The sequence below is a fragment of the Ambystoma mexicanum genome, chromosome 2p (genome assembly GCF_040938575.1).
Source record: "Ambystoma mexicanum isolate Mex_15411 chromosome 2p, UKY_AmexF1_1, whole genome shotgun sequence".
Classification (NCBI taxonomy): Eukaryota; Metazoa; Chordata; class Amphibia; order Caudata; family Ambystomatidae; genus Ambystoma; species Ambystoma mexicanum.
This window is the reverse complement of record NC_090923.1, coordinates 1,396,737,161-1,396,755,367: the sequence shown is the minus strand read 5'-3', so window position 1 is coordinate 1,396,755,367 and position 18,207 is coordinate 1,396,737,161. Positions and strand designations below refer to the sequence as shown.

Sequence of the window (18,207 nt, the reverse complement as noted above, 5' to 3'; positions counted from 1 at the left end):
TATTTTATACTGAAATGTATATGTTGATTATTGTATATTTTATTTTATGAAATCTTAATGGCTTTGAGCCGAATAAAGAATCAAGTAATTGAGTGATATGCATTAGAGAGCTAAGTAAGAAGCTAAGTCCAGTGGTCATTTTGAGAAGCTGTCTCTGAAGGGACATTTGAGAAGTATGGCGCTTTTGGGTGCTGGTGAAAACCAATATTCACATCCGAGGAAAGACACCCAGCCAATCAGGTGACTGGAGATTCTGGCGGAATCTGCCAGTGTCCATCCGCGTTCCACAAGCCACGCGCACCCATTACCCAGGTGCCGTCATCTTTCTTTTGGTGCTTTGGTGCTGCGGCCTCCATTTCCTCCCACAACTCCACTCCATGCCCCTTTGTCGCAACGTCATCTCAAATAATGGCAAAAAGCGCACTGATGCCCTTGGGCTTGGGCACTTTACAAAGGTAAAAAAACAAATAAATAACCCCCTTCCCTAGCTTCTTACTTGCCTCCAAACCCACTGCCGCTAGAAATTAAAAAGGAACTTAGGCACTTTTCGATTTCTATATTGGCCATTTTGTTTTTGTTTTTTTTTACAGCCCGCAAACCTTCTCCCATCAAAAAACCCTCAAACTATTTACACCCCAGATGAAGCCCCTAGGATTTGAATGCCCAAGATCAGACTGGCAGGCCATTAGCGGCCCAGTACGCCGCCTGCGGCGGGGGTGATTGCTACAGTGGTCAGCGGTAGATGAAAATAGTACTTGTAGGAGGCGTGGAAAGCTGCCACTGATGGGCAGTGGGAGAAGCTGATATTGCTGAGTAGTGTGGAGAGGTAGTATTGATGGGCTGTGTGATGAGCTCGCAATGGTATACACTTTAAGAAGAAGCTGGACTCGTTGTCAGTGGGAGAAAATGGTACCAATAGGCGCTATTGAAATTATTCTTACTCAATCCTAAATCAACACCCCACGTTTTATCAAGCACCTAGAAGTGCTTCAGCTTGTAATATGTGCTAGACAAGGAATATCACTCAGTCATACTCATTTGTATCACTATTCCTGAACACACTTCTTCTGAAAATCTATAAGCTATCTTTCTATGGGCAAAATCCTATTTTTAATTGCATCTCACCTATTTTCTTGGCCCGTTAAGTGTGGGACGTGTTTAAAGTATCCAAGTGGAATAACGATATCGGTGATAATAAGGATAATGTCATGGTTCCTTAAATGGCTCTATTAAAAAATAATTAAAACCTTTCTTTTGAACCCGTGTTTTTATGCTACTTGTTACGTAAGAGGGTTTTACGGTAGCTATGTTAAACTGAACTTTGCATGTGGCTATATGTTATGTGAAATGTTATTGTTCATTATGTTATATCCTACATGATTTGCGCCATGCTATTTCAATTGGGTGTATTGTATATTTTATGCATACCATGTTATGTGTTCTGTCGCCATTGTTATCTTGTGGTATTGCTGTGCCATCACACGTTCTCTGTTAGTGAAAGGTAACGGTCAAATGACAAAACAAACCTGTATCATTCGAAAGTGAACGCTAACCTAACACGCCCTTTTCTTCTCCTCCTTCGCCTGCACCTACCTCAGCAGATATCGGACCCCCTCCGAGCTCCACAACGATAACTTTTCTCTGTCCACCATCGCGGAAGGCTCCCACCCAAATGTAAGGAAACTCTGTGACACCCCATGTAAGCTCTCCCCCCACGCCCGCGCGCTGGCGTACTATGATAACGTTATCTGTCAGGTAACTCACCTTTTTGTGTACTCACCTTCTGCATGTTGTACCCTCGCCTATGCCCCTCTCCCCATTCCCCCCGCCCTCCGCCGTCGCTGCACCGGGGCTGATTTAGAGTGCTGCTCTGAGTTTATAACTGGGTCCTGTCATTATTTTAATTTTACTTAAGATTTACTTAATTTTGATTTTTTTTGTTCATTTAGTATTTATATTCATTATATATTTTTATTTGTACTGTACTTCATTATACTTTTGTTTTTATTTACATTTTATTTCATTTGATGTTATTGTAGTTGATTTTTATTTTCTTTACTCTTCATTTGAATTATATTTATTTTGATGAATGTATGTTTTTTCTTTTGTTTGAATTGTTTGATTATTTTGATATTAACGTTGTTTTAATATTCCCCATTATTTTACTTATTTTTGTGTTGACTTTAGATGTTTTTGTGGAAAACGCCTGTTTCCAAGTAGCGTTGCTCCCCCTCTGTGGGGTGAGCCATCTCCAGGTGCCAGGGCTTCAGGGCTTTGAAAGGGGAAGGCTGGAGGGAGCTAACGGTGGCTCTCCTTCATAGCACATCAAGCTCCTCACACTCTCTTTGCACTCTGAGCTCCACACAATCTCCCCCCAAGTACCCCAAGCCCCTTACTTGATCGATGTGTCCCAAGCACCTCACACTGTCTGTCCTTGTGCTCCAGGTTCCTCACACCGTCCACCTGCGTCCAGCTCCTCACGCTGTCCACGTCCGTCAAGCATCTCAGACATCCATGTGTGTCAAGCTCCACACAATGTCTCTACATGTGTCTGCGCTCATCACATGGCCTGTCCACATGCACAACCTGCTTGCAGGGTTAATGGAGTTGAGGATACAATGTGCTGGTATCTGGCAAGAAGTGTGCAGTCGAAGTCATGGTACTCATCATCACCTGGGAAGGAAGAGTTGACGTCACCTTATTCTCCCTAAACAAAATTCTCTAAGCCAGAAGAGAGCAGAGGAAGCAATCTTGCTCCCCCTCAGCCCCCCATCCCCTTACCACAGGGCGAAGCAGCTATCACCATCTCAAACTCCCTCGCCCAGGTGACTGACTCTCTTGTCATGTCCACATTGGATGGCCTGCAATGTTAGGTGGATGGTGCCACATTTGATGGCCTGCAATGTTAGGTGGATGGTGGCTGTGGCAGAGCTATCACCATCTCAACCTAACTCGCCCAAGGGACTGACTCTCTTGTGATGTCCACATTGGATGGCCTGCAATGTTAGGTGGATGGTGCCACATTGGATGGCCTGCAATGTTAGGTGGATGGTGCCACATTGGATGGCCTGCAATGTTAGGTGGATGGTGCCACATTGGATGGCCTGCAATGTTAGGTGGATGGTGCCATATTGGATGGCCTGCAAGGTTAGGTGGATGGTGCCACATTGGATGGCCTGCAATGTTTAGTGGATGGTGCCACATTGGATGGCCTGCAATGTAAGGTGGATGGTGCCATATTGGATGGCCTGCAATGTTAGGTGTATGGTGGCTGTGGCAGAGCTGTGGTCCTTTTAGGCCTGTGAGCGGCTTTCGACACAATATATCTTCCAATTCTCCCCCCACAGACAGGGGCTGCAGGAAGAATTGATGGAATGGATACAATCCTTCCTTATGGAAAAGTTAATCAGTTATCGTCCCACTATTTGATTCGCCTGCAGAAAAATCACCTGCCTGGTTCAACACTGGCTCTTTTGTAGTCAACATAAACGTGCTCCTATTGAATTAATTGGCTGAGGCTATAATTGTACATCTATGCTTGAGATGTGCCTCTTTCCAGAACGCGTCAGAAAGTACTGTATAGACATTTGCCATCCACAGAGCTCCAAATACATTTATTAAAATATACTTACAATGAATCCCACCATGACAGACATCATGGTAGTTGTGGACCCCGTGGACACTTGGCCAGAAGAGATGTTGCCAGCATCGCTGGGAAACGGGCCAGAACCTCTCCCTATGGAAATACGCATATCAGGTTTCTCTTCGACACAGGGCCTCTCCGCGGATAACAGATTCCTGCAGTGTCCTGGGCCAACCTGTTCCATCCAAAGATCTCAAAGCGGATATATCCTTTCTTGGCATCCGCCCATACAGCAGCAGCAATTACAGCCCTGGCTCCATCAAGAAAGTAGATTATGCCACCGAGCTATATTTGGACCTCTCCCCCACCCCTCTATCTGGTCTACCCATTTCATAGCCTGCAAAATGCAGGAGTGGGATGCCCGCCCCGCTAGACGAGACCAAGCAATCATATCTCCTTTACAATCAGAATGTTACACTATTTGCCTGTTAACCAAAGAACAACAGGTATGTCTCTGTGCAACGCTCAACTCAACGGTACTCCAAGTTGGGCCCACATGACTCGTTAGCACTGTTTCTACAGATCCCCATCTTTAAGAAGTAGCTGCTAGAAAGTCCCACTCTTTCAGGGCAGGCACCCTCCTGTTAGGGAAGGGGCAGCAAAAGCCAGCCTACTCTCCTCTACCCAGAAGATAACAGAGTAAGACATCCTACCCTCCTCCACCGAGTAGAAAGTAATGTGAGCCATCCCACTTTCCTCCTCCCAGTAGAGAGAAGTGCAAGCATCCTAATGCCCCCCACCACGTGGAAAGCAGGAAAAACTATCGTTCCTTACCCCACCTATTAGAGAGGAGTGTAAACCATCTTCGCCCTCTAGAGAGCATTGGTAGCCAGCCTACTCTTCTCTAGCCATTAGAGGAGTGTGAGCCACCCTCCACTCCTCCACCCAGGAGAGAGCTTTGGAAGCAATCCTTCTCTACTTTACCCCAGTAGAGAGTAGCGTAAACCATCTCAATCTCCTTTACCCAGTCGAAGGTAGTGGATGACACCCTACTCTAGTGTACCCAGTAGAGGAGTGAAAACCAACCTACTGTCATCTTCCCAGTGGAGATCAGTGAAGGTCATCCTGCGTAGGCCTACCCAGCAGAAAGGAGCAGAAGGCTTCACAATCTCTCCCACCCAGTACAGAGCAGTGGGAGCCATCCTACTCTCCTCCGCTCAAAAGTGAGGAGTGTGTCCCTGTTCATTTTTCTAAACCGAATAGGCTGCAAAGAACGCCATCCTTGGTTCCCTGCTCAAGAGAGAGCAGTAGACATTGCTTCACTCCCTCGCCCAGGCGAGAGAGAGTGGTCAAGGGATGCCACCCATCCTACTCTTGTTCATGCCACACCTGCCCTGGACGGCCATGAGTGCCAATATACAATAGGCCTGTTAGCTGAGGGCATCCTTCAGTGAAGGCGTATCTCTGTCTGCGGACAGTTTCACATTGCCACTCTCTAGGGCACTGATCTTCCGCCTGTGGGGCTGGCCCCCCTAGGTCTGCCGGAAGGATGGCCGCGGGAGAGGCAGGAGGCAAAAGGGAGCACATGACTGCTTTTAATGGAAATGTACACAGATGTTGCATCTGGGCGTGGTGCAGCAACACCATTTTTACTCAGGGGGGAGGGGAGCTTGGCAACAACATTATTACTGAAGGGGGCCTCAACATAAACCAGTTTGAATACCACTGCTCTAGGGCGAGGGATTGGCTCTTCCTATCTGGGGCCCGCCATCAGAGCCACAGGGGGACACAGCATGGCTCCTGCACACTGACTTCTTCCAGAACTTCCAACCTCTGGGGAAACTGCACCGTTCTGCCATATGGACGCCTGCTCCTCATCCCAATCAGGTTATGCTTGTACTCTAAGGGCATGTTTTGATATATCTGCAGCTTCCAACCTAGACAAGGCGTAATAGGGGAAATGTGACGCCGGGGGCAGGCTGTTGGCTCCCATAGCTTCCAACGTAGACAAGGCGTAATAGGGGAAATGTGACGCCGGGGCAGGCCGTTGGCTCCCATAGCTTCCAACATAGACAAGGCGTAATAGGGGAAATGTGACGCCGGGGCAGGCTGTTGGCTCCCATAGCTTCCAACGTAGACAAGGCGTAATAGGGGAAATGTGACGCCGGGGCAGGCTGTTGGCTCCCATAGCTTCCAACATAGACAAGGCGTAATAGGGGAAATGTGCCTCAGGGGGCAGGCTGTTGGCTCCCATAGCTTCCAACCTAGACAAGGCGTAATAGGGGAAATGTGACGCCGGGGCAGGCCGTTGGCTCCCATAGCTTCCAACGTAGACAAGGCGTAATAGGGGAAATGTGCCTCAGGGGGCAGGCTGTTGGCTCCCATAGCTTCCAACGTAGACAAGGCGTAATAGGGGAAATGTGCCTCAGGGGGCAGGCTGTTGGCTCCCATAGCTTCCAACGTAGACAAGGCGTAATAGGGGAAATGTGACGCCGGGGCAGGCCGTTGGCTCCCATAGCTTCCAACCTAGACAAGGCGTAATAGGGGAAATGTGACGCCGGGGCAGGCCGTTGGCTCCCATAGCTTCCAACATAGACAAGGCGTAATAGGGGAAATGTGCCTCAGGGGGCAGGCTGTTGGCTCCCATAGCTTCCAACGTAGACAAGGCGTAATAGGGGAAATGTGCCTCAGGGGGCAGGCCGTTGGCGCCCTCGGAAGATTAGAACAGACACTTTGTCAAGTCCTGACTGTGTCTGGGTATCACTCTGGTTCTGTCTTCTACAGGCCAGTGGGTTAAGCTCCTGCTGCAGAGATCTGCCCGCAACCTGAAAGTCAATTTCTCTGGTCCCTGCAGTTCTGACTCACATGTTTCGCCTTCTGAAGGGGTTGGGATGAGTCCACTCAACTGGATGTTACTACCACCTGATATTTAAGTACCTAGAGGCAAGTCAGTGTGCGATGTGCACAATATAAATGGTTCATATTATTATGATATTGTTATCTGGGAAATGTGTTAAGCACAATGAGACATTTTCAGGATGAATGATTCTGAAAGCAGAGCCAATCGGGTCATTAATGGCCTGCCTGCAGAAGTGTAGGGAGAACTGGGGTATCACAATTGGGAGTTCGCACCTAAGGGGGTGGGGGTATCAATCGAAGCCCCTTGACATCGGGAGAGAATGATTGCCTCAATAGTAGGGTCAAGAATTTGGAGGATCCCAAGATTCCCAGCCAGCCACCCATGCGTTTGGACCCAAAAATCAGCACATAGCTGTCACACACCATCAGTCACACAATGCACTGACTTCTCTTCAACCCACACCACAGTGGAAAACCAATCATTTCGTACATACCTCTGAGCTCACCCGCATTTGGAGGTCCTTACCCTCACTGGACTCATTTCACAATTTTTGCAAGTCCCTTATCCTCCAGAAATTTCAGCGGGCTCCCAGCCCAAAACATGTATTCATTCCAATTGACTTGCACGAGATCACTTGCCAAAAACATCTGATTCGGACCCGCTTGGAGACTGTACAGGTTGAGGGGTATGCATTTATGTTTTGCATGCCAGCAAGATAGCCTGCAGTACTGGGTGCCTGCTGTGGGGTGTGTACTATGTGCAAGTCAGGGGTACTGATCTTGGTAGAGCCCTCTCAGAGTTGCCTACTTCTGAATTGGATTCAACCAATTTCACTGCGTTGGGAAGAAATGCCCAGTGCTGCAGTGCCAGGGTGAGTGCAGTTTGTGGTGAATTTGGTACAAATGGCCATTATGTATGCGTTGGGTAGGTAAAGATGCGGGCGACAGGGTGGGAAAGAAGGGAGGCTGCCCCACTTTGTGGCACTGCGGAAACTCTGAATTAGCCCCAAGGCAGCGGCTTGTTTCAATGTCATACTCCCTCTCCAGTGCTCTGCTTTCCTCTCCCCTTGTCTTGCTTGCACTGCATTTTGTTGTCCCTCCAGAGGGCACTGAGGCGATGCCCACGCCAGCTGGTCTGTCATTGTTGTATGTGATCATCCATTGACCTGCGAATCTCCGTGGTGCTCTCGCCCCCGCCGCCGCTGGCCCCGAAAGACCCATCTGGTGCCACGATCCCAGCACTCGCCACCACTCACACGGACCAAATCAGCGCTGAAACATCTGCACATACAATGACAGATGTTTCTGCCATTAGGACCTTGGAATGAACTTCCACGCGCAAATCCGCTATAGATCACGGTCCCGTGAGGAAGCTGAGCGGTGCTGCGGAATCAAGATGGCGCGGTGAGGGGGGGATGTCATCGCCCCTGTCATGTTTCACTGCCAAGCCTGTGCCTCTGGAAGCCTCCTCGGAGACTTCCAGAGGCACAGCCAAATGTTGGGTTTTGGGCGTGTGAAGGTCGTAGGGCTGGAGTGGGTTGGGTGCTCTGGTCAGAGTGTGGACGCTTGGGGATACCTTGAAACTGTATCATCGGGGTGGCTTCGGTATAAGGGTGAAGAGCACTGATGGCACTCTAAATGTCTAAAGGCTGAAGAAGCAGGCGTGCTCCAGGCTATTTTATGGGGAGCTGGGTGGAGCGGTGGATGTCATTCTACAGGTGCTCCAGTTTAAGGGTTAAAAGCACTGATGGGACTCTGGGTGTCTTAAGTCTGGAATAAATAAGGTGCTCTAGGTTATCGATGAGGAGAAAGGGCGGAGCTGTTGATGTTCTTGAAATGCAATATCAGAGGGCCTTGTGTTATAGCCCCTTATACCCACCGATAGTTTACAATGTGTCTGATAACATGAATTGCTTTGTAAGACTTTAACAGCCTCCAAGCTTCCGGCAGGCGTTGTTCATCGCCCTAGTTATCTGTACGCCTTATCTACCTCGCCAGGATGATGAGCAGCTCCAGGATTGCATCCTGAAGCAGAAACTAGGAAACAGGAACACGGCAGCAGAGCTGCCTATCCCTCCTCTGGCGCAAGGCGCGCAACGGCAACTGATAGCCCTTCCTAGCATACTGCAAGTTCAACGGTCCTGGGTCCAGAGTCGTGCCAGGGATTCTCCTGTAGACGAATTCGATGAACTAAAAAGGCAAACATAGAGAAGAGAACTCTTTCACTGCCCACAAGATGGGCCACTTGCAGATTGAAAGAGATTCATGAATCCTTTGTCCTCCTTCAGCTTGATTTTATCAACTGCTCTTAAAGGGCACGCGTCTCATTTTCCATGAGAATTTAGTCAGTAAAGAATGGACACGAAGGCAGCAAACAAAAATGTAACTATGTGATTGACAAAATAAGTTTACTTCTTGTGACTGAATAAGGTTTGGGCGTGCCAAAAACACACCTGGGAAATTGGCAGATGGGATGATTCTCACAGTCCCTATTTTATATTTGTATTCTTCTCTAGACGATATGATACGATTGGTTATAACGCGCTTAATACCCAGAGGTTTCTAAGCGCGGACCGGGGAATGAACCTGTGTTGCTCCGTGCGGTCTTGCTTCCAAGGCGAGCACGTTGCCCCTGAACGATCCTCCTGAGTGGCACAAGGAATGGAATGTGACAGGAAAGCGGTCAGGGAATGGGTTAGTGCAAGTGTTCGTGAGTGTATTTTCTGTTCATAATTTGATATTTAAGTTCAGTTGCCGCGCATAGAAGGATTTTGCACAACCCCAGCTGATTGTAGACATGCCTGCTGCCTTTATGCCCCTCTATAGGTAACTGTATTCCCAGGGTGATCACAGAGCCAGTCCCACTGGAGATTCACATGTAGTCTCAGGGGCAAGGCCTCACATTGGGCATCTCCGTGTGTTACTGCAGCCAGCATGGGTTCAGTGCCATCCTTCAGTACTGAGATTTCCCGATGTCCTTGGCACAGCCCTAATATGAGGATTTTGGACAGTCCACCCCAGTATGGTTGGACAGCCTGATCCTAAGGGTTAACTGTTAACTGTTGGATTGCCCTACCGTCGGCTCTTGGGTACCCTCCGCCTAAGGTTGTTGGGAATCATTATCCTTGGGTTTCTTGACAGAACCATTCCTAAGGTTGTTGGACATCCCCATCCAGGACAACCATTCTTCCCACCACAGGGCTTTTGGACCACCGCATCCACTAGTCGATGTACAGCCTCATCGTATAGGCTCTGATTGGGTGTTGGATAGTCCTTTGAGTGGTTGGACAGTGCTATCCTACATGTGGGTGTTGAACGGCCATGTACCCATTGTTTTTGGAACTATCCATTCTCAGGTTGTGAACAACTCCCTCCTTTTGTGAATAGTTGCAATTTAGTGGTAATCAGACCACTCCAGTTAGTTTCAGAGAATTACATTGTGGAAAGTAATTACATTTGTATCATGTGATTATTAGTCTGTAAGTGAATACTTTTCGAAAGGAATGTTAAAATGTCTCCTTTCCGCGATGGGAGTTTTTGGGCTATTTCGAATTGGAGATATGGCCTGTTCCCCTTCCGACAGGAAACCTACGGGATAGCGAGCCCAAGCGTCAGATGAATCGTTCACCATACGTACACAGGCCAGTGAGGTGTAGAATCATTTGCCTATACGTACCGGGGTTGCAATGTGATTCTCAAATGCTTCCTTACTTGCACAAAGATGTGTTTGCATAAACATTGTAATGGGCAAACTGCTCCACACAGTGCAGTTACAATGTATTGGCATCCCAGAATCTAAACGCCCCATCACAGTAACCTCAGGCCGGAAGGATAGCTCAGGGGAAACACGCTTGCCTTGGAAACAGGACAACGTGGAGCAACACAGGTTCGATCCCGAGTCCGCGCTTAGAAACCTCTGGGCATTAAGCGAATTATAAATAACCAATTAAAATTCAGATAAATCAGGACGCTTAGGGGAGCCTCAATTTCTACAGAGGACTAAATATATAGAAAGAAAGCAATTTCATATAGAAAGAAAGAGGAGACCACAGTGACATTTCTGGGTTAGTTGAATTTCTTTTTAACAGAAATTAGCTCATGGTGCCCTTTTAAATATGGCGTCATGATGAAACCATACCTATGTCCTTCCTCTCCCATGCCATGTCTGGATCCCGGAATAGTTATTTCAGCTTGTTCTTGCCTTTCCAATAGAAGTAGGCCCCTTTGACAGATTTCTCTGTGCCCCAACACGTGGTGTTTGGGTCACATGACCAGAAAGATAGAAGTGTAGCTTCTGTCAAAGATGGCCTGAACACAACTCTCGACGACAGTTCAACTGTTTTTAATAACATGTTGGAGATGAGGCTCACTAGGGGTTGGCCCTCTCTTTCTCGTCTCCCATGGGTGTTGGATGCTCTAGCCCAGGCATCCCTAAACCCCTAGATGGCCAATAGAGATTGGTAACCCCTACTATCTAAGATCTCACTGACTATTGGTGAAGGCCTGAAGGCAATCAACATTTTTATTTTACTCCCTTCATGTTTTTCGGGGTGTATCCTAACCCGGGATCCCACAATAAGAATAATAACCAGCATTGGTACCTTTCAACCACCCTGGGTACACCCAATTTTCTTCCTTGCGTGCTCTTGTACTCCTTGGCATGGTGTTCTGTACTTCCTTTCCCTTTCTCCCACTCTTGCTTTCTCTACCTCTCTCTTCCTATCTCTAGCCCTCTGATGTTACTCTGCATTATGTGCACTTCTACTCTCCCTCTTTGCTCCACTACTTTCTTCTTTGACTGCTCTCCACTACTTTAACCTCCTAACACTCAACTATTCTCCCCTCCTACCACTCTACTACTCTCAGGCCCTACTACACTCTTCTACTATGTACTACTCTCCATTAATTTCTCCTCGTCCTACTCTCCACCACTCCCCACTACTCCCTCCTCTCACTGTTCCACAGTCTCCTCTAACTATACATCTCTCCACCCACTTCTTCTCCCAGAGTGACCCTCCTTTCACTCTCCCAGTCATCTCAAACAAACTCACTCACACTTCATATATGCTACTTAGTCTCATTCACTCACCTTACACGCACTTTCTCACCCAAGTACCATCTTATCTCACCAACCAATACCTCACCTTGCACATGCTTTCTGCAAGCCTCCTCCACAGTCCTCTGCACTGTCCTTCCACCAACTGGTCTCTTGGCCCACCTTCTCCTCCATTGACCTCACCCGAACAACCGACACTGCATATACCTTCCTGTGCTCCTTTATCCTCTCCTTCCCCTTTCATTGGCTGTCTGCCTCAGCTGGTTCCGCAAGGCCAATTGCTGGCTTCCTCTCCACAAGGGACTGAGTTACATGCATCAGAAACCATCAAGGTGATTACAAGCGCCATCCCCTTTTGTAATGTGGGTCAGTCAGCTTGCTGTAATGGCGGCCCGCTGTAAGCAAAGTAACTTTCAAAGTTTGTTTGTGGGTTGTATGGGCCACCTGGACTGCTGGTCTGCTTCGTGTGGCATTCCGCTGCCTTTCTGTTTGTTGCCGCCTCCGCCACTGGTATCCGCCACAAGGAATCCTAGTATCAGTTGTCATACGGGAGACTGGCCAGCATTTTGTACAGCAGATATGCAGCAAATCAAAGAGGTACTTTCTTCTTTCAAACTGGCACATGTAGATGGGACTGAGACTGAGGCCCTCCCAATTCCCTGGCTCTGACAAGTGCCCTGGTAGGCCTCCTGCACCAGGTTGGGAAGCCCCCACCCCCTTGACAGGGTCATTAAACGAATATCATAAGTTACTTAAACAGTATGAATTCCTTAAATAAGTATAACGGAAGTAGACTTGTATCTGGAACTAAGGGTCAGGGATATAAATGTCCCCTGATTCACCACTTATTCAGCAGCACAGACCCTGGTGTCTGCATGCTGCGAATTCCTCATAGATGGCGCATATTCATCTCCCCACAAGTTGCACCCACTTGCCCCTTGTTATAGCTGAAGAGAACAGTCCACAAAATGCCAGCCAGGCCTCGAGGGTATTGGCCTGCCTGGCCATACCCACCCTCAAATACAAATGAAAGAGCCCAAAACGCATTCTGGGGGTGCCTTTGAGAGGAACGTAATGCAGATCTTGACACATCACATCTGCAGTAAATCTAACAAAAAAGAACACAAAGCTAGATACAGAGCCGTGTCCACCCTCCAGTGCAACGACTGCGTCAGAGGAAACCAACAAAGAGGATTATGGGTGATTGGCCACTGTTGCGCGGGAAGTGCCTGTCGTCTAAAGGGTTAAGAGGCAAGGCTGTAAGGAGAGGAAGAGGAGGAGCCAAACGGAGGAAGAGGCGGGAGTATTAAAAAAGCAAGGGGTGAATGAACCAAGATGGTGTCCCGTGTCCTCTGTCCTTCACCCGTAGGTCCGAAGCCCAACAACTGGCGACGAGGATAAAATAAAAAAACAATTCTTGATACCCAGGACAGGTCTAGGAGCTGCACGTTTTGTTTTGTTCAATTTAAAGGGTTACCTGTGTCCTTGACATGACTCACCCTCAGTCAATATGGTAAAAACTGAAACTGCGACGAGGGAGAGGGACTAAGTAATAATGATTGTGAGATCCAACTGCATTCTCTACCATGAGTGTTTATTCCTGATCAGTTGCTTAAGGCAGAGTAAGCACATGTGTGTTCCTGGTGCACGACGAGCCCCTTTGTGGGTATTTGCACATACAGTTGCACCAACACGTCACGTGCATGCATTGTCTCGGGAGGATAGCGCTGGGGCAACAAGGAGCAACCCAGGTTCGATCCCCGGCTCCGCGCTTAGAAACCTCTGGGTATTAAGCGTGGTATAAATAATCCATTACAAAAAGGACATAAGGAAAGTGGTAGACACGCCAGCATTCTCTTCTGGCACAGCCCACCAGCACTTACGGTGGCCCAGAAGAACATACCAACACATTTCTTACCTAAAAGCATGACGTGTCTTGCAGAGGACTCTTAACGGTGTGGTGGAGCTCTGGTAGCCTTTTGTTTAGTGCCTGGGTCTCATTCTCTAGTTGTATTTATTAATGACAGGAATGTGTTAGAGGTCAGAGCAGTACTGTCATCAGCTGCTTTACATGGGAGTATTTGTGGTAGATTGTGGGCCAGTTAGTGATGGGGTTTGCAATGGGGCACATAACGGGAACTATATGGACACACTAGGTGGCATCATATACAATGTGCACCTTTTGGAACTACTGCCAGGCAGTCAGCAGTAATATGCACCGATGGAGGAAAGGCAGGTGCAGAGTGAGGAAGGATGAGCAGGGATAGAGTATGGAAATCTTCAAAGGATAGGAGAGGTTGTTTGTGGGCAGATTTGGAAGAAAGTACCCTAACCTCCATTGGGAGATAGGATCAGAAAGTATGCACCCATGAAAATATGGGGGCACAACAAGGCCCAGAAGGAACCCAGAAATTGTCAACATCTTGCATCTCCAAATCCTCCACGTGTTCCTCCAAAACTCACACCTGCAAGGCCATGGGGCTATGAAGGGCACACCCAACCGCCAATGGGAATTCCCCGATACCCAGCATTCTGTTCTGCAGGAAGCCAGACCGCAGGGTTACTTTGAAATTCCTCAATTTTAACAAGTCTTCACAATTGCTCAACCCTGCACAGCTGACACTTTTATCCAAGAGCACACGCCTTGGAATGTTTACGTTCCATTTAATCTCAACAGCTATGACAGGTCACAAGGCACAGTGCCATCTTCCCCACAAGCAATGTATTCACCCTGCGCTTGGCAATAGTTGGCCATGAAAGGCTACCCAAATCAGTGCATACCCATAGTCTGCTTTTGGGCTCCATTTACTAAGGAAGTTTGCCATGAACATCACATGGGAGAACTTCCTTTCTGGATGGGGCCACAAATTAGCTATTTAGAGTTTCTTTTTTCTTTTATGTAGTTTTGCTAACTCCCCAGACTTTAAGCTGGACACCACTTTGTAAAAGCTAGCCCTTCCTTCCCTTTATCCAAGTTGTTTACATCTTATTTCAAAACTCTTTTTCCATTAACTGCAGTAAAGTCCCCTAGCAGACCAGGCTCAAACCACGCCGGCAGGTAAGGACACCCGCAATCTCACCACAAAATAACTCTTCTTGTCTTTGCCATGGGATGTAAGGGGACAATAATACACGGAAATGTAGTTCTTCTGAAGGCAAGGAGACTATAACAAACTGAAATATAACTGCCATTTTGGAGAAACCGAGTCATGCAATAAAGTGATGTACGGGTGTCCTGGGAGCCCGGGTGCATGATTTTCTACACCCTCTTGCACCGAGTGAGCAATGGTAATCACCTCCTCATATACTGACCTTCTTTATAGAGTAGCAATCACAAACAGAACTACCCTTTGCTGCCCCAACTGAAGTGAACTCAAGTTCTCATCCTCAGAAGAATGATACAGTGAGTCAGGGCTTGGCAAAATTCAAACCTTTGGCCAGCAAGTAACATGCAGCTCTCTGAATCAGGTTTTGAGCTGGATGGAATATTTACCCAGCTGCTGAGATAGCGGGAGCTCCACTCTCTCCATTGGTGCCCTAAGGTCCTTGAATCAGCCAAGACACATTGGCACCATTGGAACTTAGAAGAGTGGAAGCCCGCACACACATCTAGAATCAAGCAAGTCAGGGGGAGTCAAGGGGAGTGGCCATAGTAAATCCCTCACTGCTTCTTGAAGGCCCAACTCTGAAGCAGCGGCGGGATCCAGAACACAAAAAAAAGATGTGAACACTGGCACCCTTAGTAACGCGATTACTCGTTCTAATTGTTCTTCACAAAAAAGAGGGATCTGAAAAGAGCCCATCGCAGACTAGTGTAGGTCCTGTCACCCTAAAAGTCCAAAATCTCTCTGCTTCTGGAACCCTCCAGAGCAGAGCAATGAACTGGTCACCCACCCATTCTTCCTGTCTGATCAGTTGTAAGCCTGAACAAACATTATATATGAGAACACATGGTCTGTGGGCAATAGGTGCGTGGATGACACGCATCAGTCTGTGCAGACGCACAACTACATTCTGCTTACAGGTGAAATGACTGCTGGCCTGCCAAAGGCTGTCTGGCAAACCAGACAAAGGACAGCCTCGACTGCAGCCCTAGCGTCCTTTCTTAGCAGAGCTGCAAAATCGTCCAGTTCCCCTAAGGAACACTTGATATGATATGATATGATTGTTTATTTATATAGCGCCTATATGCAATGTGTTTCAAAGCGCTTCAAGGCAAGGGAGGGAACAAGGGAAAATACAACCACATTCTTACAGGCCATGAACAGTAAGGATGTGAAATTAACTATCGTACTCGGCCTGACGACATTTCCGATAGTGCGAGAAATGTCCGTTTCATTTGATGTAATGTTCTGCTCTTTAACCCAATACCTAGAGAATCCTTCTCACATTCTAACCACTCCTCAATCTGACTCATTGGAATTCTGCTGCAGGTTTACGTTTGATGTTTTCCTGAGCGGTAATATCTCTGACCTTGACCCAGTCCACAATGAGAGGCGACATCAGTTATTTCAAGTGTTGATGCTTTAGTCTCGGGATCTGCAACCTTTTGCTCGCCAGATGTTTTAGAATACGCTTCCCATCACTCCTAGCCAGCATAGTCAATGATGAGGGATCATGAGAGTTGTAGTCCAAAACATCAGGAGAACCGCTGGTTGCAGACCCCGGCTTTATAAACTCTTCCCTCGCGCCTCACTGGGTACCACCCTCTTGTGTTTGGACCTGAGAGCTGCTGCTGAAAAAGATAAGTACATCTGGACACCATTTGGCTGCTAGTTACTCATGGTCTACATGCCGATTAGCAGCAGGGTCCACGGACAACCCTTCACCTGGCCTTAAATACAACTCTCTCAAGATCCAAGCATCTTCAAGAGTTTGATTTGAGGCAATTCAAACAAAAATGTGATTGCCAAGTTAGAAACTCCATCATAGTCAATGAGGCCACAGAGATTCGCCAGTGGGGGGACTGTACTCCAAGCGGTACTTCTGATAACCTTTTGGGAGGGGAAGTCATAGTATTACAAAAAGCCTACAAACGTGGAAGTCATTCCAGTTTTTGGGGGAGTCAAAATACTTCCATGATAATATTTTGGCAGAATATGACTTCAATGTCAAAGAAAGTGTAAGGTGGGTAAGAAAATAAGTAGAATCTCTTGATTTCTGTTTTTCTGGTCTGAGAACAAAGCAGTAAAAGTCTGTCTGGCCAGAAGGACCAGAGGGAAAGATGCCGGGAGACACTGAAGGAAAATCAAAATACCATTAGAATATTTCTAAATATTTTCAGGGTCCAAAACTGGAAGTCATACTTTAAGCTCAGTGCAATCCAAGCAAGTCTTCGATTTCCTATTTTTATTAATTTTCTGTGTGGCTTTTTCTGGATTAAAACATGTCCAAGAGGTCTTAACTGAAGCACTGACTCCAATGTGTGAGACTCACATCACAAAGGTGTTTATTTATTTCCGATTTCAGTTAGGAAAACACCACCATTCAGGGTATCTGTTTGCCCACAACCACTAAAGACATGTTAGTATAGATGGCAGCGTTAGGTTGAGTTGCCACATTGAGGCTTCTGGTGTGCAGTGTATAGCCTTTACTCATTAAATCATGGTCTGATCACCTCCTTTTACTATTTGTTCCCCTCTCCTGTCCCCCAATCCCTATCTATACCAGGAGGATCCCAGTGCTCCGCACAAGCTGCAGGAGCCTCCACGGTCTGTCCTGAAAGATGACGAAGGCTTCAACATCCAGAACTCCCTCTCACCGAAGGCCGAGAGCGAGAAGTGTGGGCAAGACAGCCCCGAGGTGAACTGTCTGCAGAATAACCTGACCTGAAGCGGGGAGATGCAACTTTCATTGACGCTCAGTGCTCTTAACTGTTGTTACCCTTTATCCCTACCGTTCCCCAAATCCCTGTCACTCCCAGACCTCCCCTGTGAGTCCCATGGCATGCTTTGGTGTATTTTGTATGGAAATTTGAAGCAGAAGGAGGAAGCTGACCCCACCTCCCACCCCCAAAAGCACTGTGTTCCAAGTGGGTGATTTGGTACGTGACCCCCTGTGTCTCCATCATCGCCTGGGCCGTACATGGCCCTGTTCCTTAAATCTTTGCTGTACTTCAACTGACTTTTTTGTACTTTATCAAACTTTTTTTTTAAATACTGTGAGATAAATAACAATAACCAGGAAAATTAAAAATAAAACATTTTTAAATTTACACCAAAATGCTTCATGGTGCTTGAATTATGGAATGGGAGCTAACTCAAGGTGTCTATGTGTGAGGGTGTCCTGAATGCACAAAAGGCCTCCACTCCAGACGGTGCAGGAAGGTAAGCCAGGAAAAGGGTGGATATAGTCATTCTTCAAGAAGTTGTTCATCTTCCCTTGGTCAAAAAGATCTGTGTGCAGTTTGGATGCCGTCAGAGTTGGCCCCGCCTTTTTTTGGTAGCTTGCCTTTGATTGTGCAGGTAATGTGTCAGATAAATATTATTTTCCAATTTCATCCTCCCTGATTTGATCTCCTTTTCCACCTCCCACTGTCCCCAAACTGCTCTTTAATTTAGGCCCCTCCACTTTGTTCAATAATATACCCCTACATCAATTTCCCAGGTATTCCTCCCCCACCCTCTTGTGGCTATCTGGGTTTGCCTTCTCCTGAGAGTTCCATCCAAATACAAAGTGTTTGGAAATCGCACACCAAAACTATGTGTCC

General features: G+C 47.3%; 1 protein-coding gene across 8 annotated transcripts in view; it reads left to right on the top strand.

Moving 5' to 3' along the window:
- CSPG5 (chondroitin sulfate proteoglycan 5) overlaps positions 1-17,720 on the top strand; it is a 267,551-nt gene extending 249,831 nt beyond the window's left edge. The window contains exons 4-6 of one of the 8 annotated variants that reach the window (XM_069645839.1): positions 1,602-1,674; positions 14,517-14,556; positions 17,169-17,305. In XM_069645839.1, the coding sequence (XP_069501940.1) occupies positions 1,602-1,674; positions 14,517-14,519 (76 nt within the window). In that variant the 3' untranslated portion in view covers positions 14,520-14,556; positions 17,169-17,305. Of the gene's footprint in view, positions 1-1,598; positions 1,756-14,516; positions 14,557-17,168 lie in introns of all 8 variants that reach the window. The other 7 variants (XM_069645837.1, XM_069645838.1, XM_069645834.1 and 4 more) reach the window with 7 other exon arrangements.
- The last annotated feature ends 487 nt before the right edge of the window (positions 17,721-18,207 follow it).